The sequence below is a fragment of the Montipora capricornis genome, chromosome 10, assembly GCF_036669925.1.
Source record: "Montipora capricornis isolate CH-2021 chromosome 10, ASM3666992v2, whole genome shotgun sequence".
NCBI lineage: Eukaryota > Metazoa > Cnidaria > Anthozoa > Scleractinia > Acroporidae > Montipora > Montipora capricornis.
In genome coordinates this window covers 64410783-64415782 of record NC_090892.1, presented here as the reverse complement: position 1 = coordinate 64415782, position 5000 = coordinate 64410783, and the positions used below count along the sequence as shown (strand labels likewise).

At 38.6% G+C, this 5000-nt stretch overlaps 1 protein-coding gene across 1 annotated transcript in view; it reads right to left on the bottom strand.

Annotated features, from left to right (window-relative positions):
• Positions 1 to 5000, bottom strand: part of LOC138019738 (probable G-protein coupled receptor CG31760) — a 17253-nt gene that overhangs the window by 11753 nt on the left and 500 nt on the right. Inside the window, exons 1-4 of the mRNA XM_068866607.1 lie at positions 4575 to 5000; positions 3290 to 3467; positions 1154 to 1495; positions 543 to 611 (exon numbers count right to left, since the gene is read on the bottom strand). The exon at positions 4575 to 5000 is cut by the window's right edge and continues 500 nt beyond it. Coding sequence (XP_068722708.1) covers positions 543 to 611; positions 1154 to 1495; positions 3290 to 3467; positions 4575 to 5000 — 1015 coding nt within the window. The remainder of the gene's footprint in view (positions 1 to 542; positions 612 to 1153; positions 1496 to 3289; positions 3468 to 4574) is intronic.

The window sequence follows — 5000 nt, the reverse complement described above, 5'->3', positions numbered from 1 at the left end:
AGGATAACTACATTTAGTATAAATACACCGGTGATTATACAAAATCGCGCGCTCTCGTTGGCTCGCTATCTCGGATTATCAGCCGATAATCACCTCGACGGACAAAATGGCTGCCAGTAGTCGTTTTGCCACTGTAAGTGAAGATGATTTCCCGTTGAAATGCTTTTTTTTCTCTTTTTTGAAATAATCACCTGTCAGGAGCACATCTTGATGGGCTCCTGTCACCTGTGTATTTATACTAAAACAATTATTCGCCTCAGGCTCAGCGATTATCGGTGAATATTCACCGATAATCACTTCGCCTTCGGCGAATAATTGTTAAGTAATGACGATAACATTATACACAAACATTTTTCCTATACTTTGTAGCCATTGGCGAACAGCAAAAGAGCCGGACGTCAATGATTTCTGGTCGACCTGGTTTCAGGCCAGCTTATAGTCTTTACTCTTGGCGCTGAAAAAGCTAATCGGAAAAATTCAAGGCCTCAAGGAACAATGAGTTACATTAAAACAGTACGGAGGACAAGCAAAAACGCACTCACCGACGAGTACATAAAGACTGAACCAAGGAGAATAACTTGTAAAAAAATAGGACTCGCTGCATCAAAAATCTGAAGAAAAGAATGAAAAACACTCAAGGAACATGGCATGATGCATCAATTTAAGATCAACTATGAGAGAGCGTGTTCTTTTTAGAAACCGATTCTCGTGAATGTTTTTGAGAGGAATTGCCCTAAGGCCATCTGTGGGAGTTAATGGCGAAGTGAAACATGGAATGTACCTTTGGAGGATGGCCTGCCAAACTAAGGGACCGTTTACCCGTTCCTGTTATAGCTAAAAATTGGAGACAAAAATCCAAAACTGAAACTGAAAAATATTGACTTTGAGCAGAATCAAGGACCACAAGAAGAAAAGTCAGTTATTGGCAGACGTACTTTGGGGAAAGGGGGGTTTCTGCCTTCAGGATCATGAAAAACAATTTCATAGCCGAGGTCTTAAGACTTAAGTAGACTGTTAAAAGAAGTCTCTCTTTTGCTAAAAAAAAAATTGGGACAAAGCTAAGATGAAAACAATAAAAACTTGATATGCGAGAGGCAAGCGCAGAACTAGTGAGAGCAAGAGGAGGATCGATCTGAGACAAAATAACGCTCACCTTGCTTTGTCTGAAAACGAAAACCAAAACTGCAAACACCACGGCCATAAAAGCTGACAAGGCATCGATGCTGATGAGAATGATTCGTGACAAAAGTTTAACGTGGAAAACACAAGGACGTCCATCCTTACATTCCTCACATCCTTCACTGCAGGGCTTACATTCAAAACTGTCATCGTAATTACTGGGGAGTCCGTTCTGTTTCTTGTCGTATTCTTCTTCAATGGCACTGCCATTGAATGCCTTGACGTCGTTTGCGGTGATATCTGGGTAATAATACCCTTTTTTGCACGTGCATCGATAGCTGCCTCGTTTGAATCCCTGATAACGGATTGGTTCACACTGAAACACACAAAAATCCTTCAACAAATGTGCTTTTTGTCGCATGACTTGGGTAAATACAAGCTTCGAAACCCTTGCGATATCGCAACAATAAATCGCATTATCAGTCCAATATTACACTTTTTTAAAAAATGTCGTTAAATGTTATGTTTTAACGATTTTAATTTCAACGTTTTAGCTCCGCATATAATAAACAATACATCTGAAAATTTCGTTTATTTTTAGATGTCTTCTTAAATCTTAGAATGCCTATTTTATTAGGAATGATTTTATTTTATTCCCTTAAATGTAGTTTTAATAATTTTTTAGCATTTTATCACTAATTTGTAATTCTGTACACGACCCCACAAGCTTTTAGCTTTGAATTTGATATCGTGTATAAATAAATAAAGATTGATTGATTGGTCAAGAGAACGCACAGAGTTCCGTGTTTTCTCTCTAACCTCCAGTTTTCAGCGAGTTTCAGAATTACAGCGCTTCGAATCCTGTTATGTCGACAGGACAGGCAGAGGATGTTCAAATAAGCACATCTCGAGAACTGAGAGAAAATTTGCTTGAAGCAACAGCGTGCTAATACAAACTTTAACGGAATAGGCCTGCCACCGCTGGAGCTTTATGTTAAAAAGTGATGGAACTGCCGCGACATCCCTTTCCGAGTTCAAGAATTATTTGGCCATAAACTACGGTTTAAGTGAGGTAGCCAAAACATTTGGCATTCAAAATTGCTGCAAAGAAACATACTACTTTACAATGAAAATTAGCTGATAAATTTCAAATAAAAAGTAATGACTTTTTATTCTTGCGTGTCTTAATTCTGTTAATTCTCTTAATTCCACGACCGAGACACGGAAAGTAACTGTTGATAGGAACATAAAAGATAGGACATAAAAGATGATATGAAAGATCTTATTCAGTTAGTCACAAACGTTGGACAATGAACAAACATTTGAATCCCAGACGAGAGTCCAACCTAAGCACTGAACTACAGGGAGAACTCGTCGTGAGCTACCTGCAGGCCATAATTGGTCAATATACGACTCTCGTCCTACATACAACTATGATTGGCAATATCGAAAGCGTCCTGTATGTGGTGAGATAAAGATGACCTTTGCCTGCAGAACGTTATATTTTCTTGAGAGCAAGTTAGCAACTGTTTAACCTGTACGTTTCAAACACAATTTGAAAATCAAGGAGTGCAATATGTAGCTGACGCTTTAATCCAGCGTGAGAGTCTGGGTAAGTGTTTGGATTTAAAAAAACTGATTTATTTAGATTTTTTTTTTTTCTGAGGGTAACCAACTTGACTTCAGAAAACAAAGAAACACAATCAGAATGCGATAATTGCGTTACACACCGGACAAATGGCAAAAAGAATGCATGTTTCTATCATCTGTTGCACTTTCTCCTCTCTAGATACCATTTACTAGCCGTAAGCAAACAAAAGCAATGAGGACTGAGTGCTAAAAATGATTGCACTTTAATATTTGGGCTCCAGGCTCCATAGCAAAACTTTCAGGGCCCTGGGCTCCACAGCTAGAAACGATCAGGGCTCCAGGCGGAGAAATGATCGGGCTCCGGGCTCCACAGTAAAAAATCCAGGGCTCCAGGGACCCCCCCCCCCCCCCCCTTCCTTTGGGACCCTGATTACTTTAGGACTTTCCCTCTATATTAAACTCCAAAACTCCGAAAATCTTCAAAAAGAGTGTTTTTCGGTGCTTGGCGTCGAATGCATGATTGGCACATCTCTTTGCTTTACAGCCCGTCTTATGCTATGACGTTTTTCAGTGCTCTTACCTGAGTAGAGGGTTTGCATTTGTGAGTGCCCAAAAAATCTAGCAATTCCACCGAATCCGTGCTTGCCGTTCTGTTGCTCTTTTCGTTTTCCCGTTTGCCATCAGATGGCGTGGAAGACTGGGCATCACATTGATTAATGTCTATGCTGCTTAACGCGATATCAATGCTCACAAGACCACTAGAAAAATGATAATAAAATAGTAAAACCAATAAACTAAGAATATCAACTGCATTTTCAAGTCACGTAATACAACAAGAAATAACGTACAACGGAAACACAAACACTCTTTTTCAGTTTCGTACACAAGGCTTCAAGGAAAGCTTTTCTTTGGCCAAAAAAGATTACAGATTTTGAAAATATATGTGGACATTCTCAAAAGCGCTTTAATAACAGCAGTGAGCAGGTGAAGGGATACTTCAAACCAAAACATTAACACGTTACAAAACAGGAGACAACCAGCTTGACACACTAAAAGCGTATTGAAACAAATTAAGAAAAACGAAATGAAAATTTTCTTTATTTTATGATGGAGTTTCTTTATGCAACAAATTCAATCGCAAAGTTTTGATATCTTTCCCTCTATGTATAATTTTATCCCTTATATTTCTCAACTGAGGACTTCATTGAAACTACGAGAGGTGTAAAGATGTGTTGCACAACTGATCATTTCGGTTGTCATTTCTCTTCCGAAACGGTTATTGAAATTACAACAACTGATGAAGTTCATAAGTGATCGGAAAGTTTTCAATTAACGAATCAGTCATTTTTATCTTCATAGAAGCTGATAAACTGATTATGACGGATCAATAGTCAATATAGCAATTCGAAATTAATGTCATTTCCAAATTTGCATACATATTCACCAATTTACATTTTAAACAAATCTCAATGGAGACTCGACATTTAAGCAGAAAACAACCAACTAATGTAAACAACTTCTGATAAGCAAAAATTATAAAAAAAACATACACATTTTCTTTTGTATACAGAGGTACCATTCAATTTGCGGGAGCCACATCGTTTGCGAAAGTTGTTTGTACGAATAAGCAGGCTTCCATTTTGGGTGTTGAGGCAAGTGATCCCTTCTAAAGCTATTTAATAATTATCCTGGTTATTTCTGAAAAAGTCAAGCCTTGACCAGTAAACAGACCACTGGATATCTAAATAAAACGTAATAACAGCACACCGGACAACTCAGTCTTCATCGTTAGGGCACCATTAATTTTTTTGCTCTTTCCAGCGCACGAAAAAAATACTAGAGATTAGAAAAGTGGAGGTACTTACAGGAATTGGCTTGTATCGTTGAAAAACGGTGCCAGAAAGGTAATCATCCAGATTTCGCCTCCGAAACAATCAAAATAAGGACGTGTCCAGAATCCGTCGGCCTCGTACTCCACAATAGGAACCGAAAAATTCCGAACGGAATCTGCCGTGGATTCATTGAGGCGAATAGTATATATATCTGTGCTTAGTTTGATTTTATCATCTTTTATACTGAGCTGGCGGGGTTCCCTCCACCATATAGTGTCAGGGCTTGTTAAATAATCGTGTTCCACGGAGATATCTTTAACATGAACAAGGCCATTGTAAACTTGATCTCTGAAGGCGTACGGACAAAATCTCCCATAGTTTCGGTACTGGTCCTTTTCGAAGCAAATAACAGAACCGAAGACGGACGGCGAAAATAACACGTTCGAACGTACTACATTG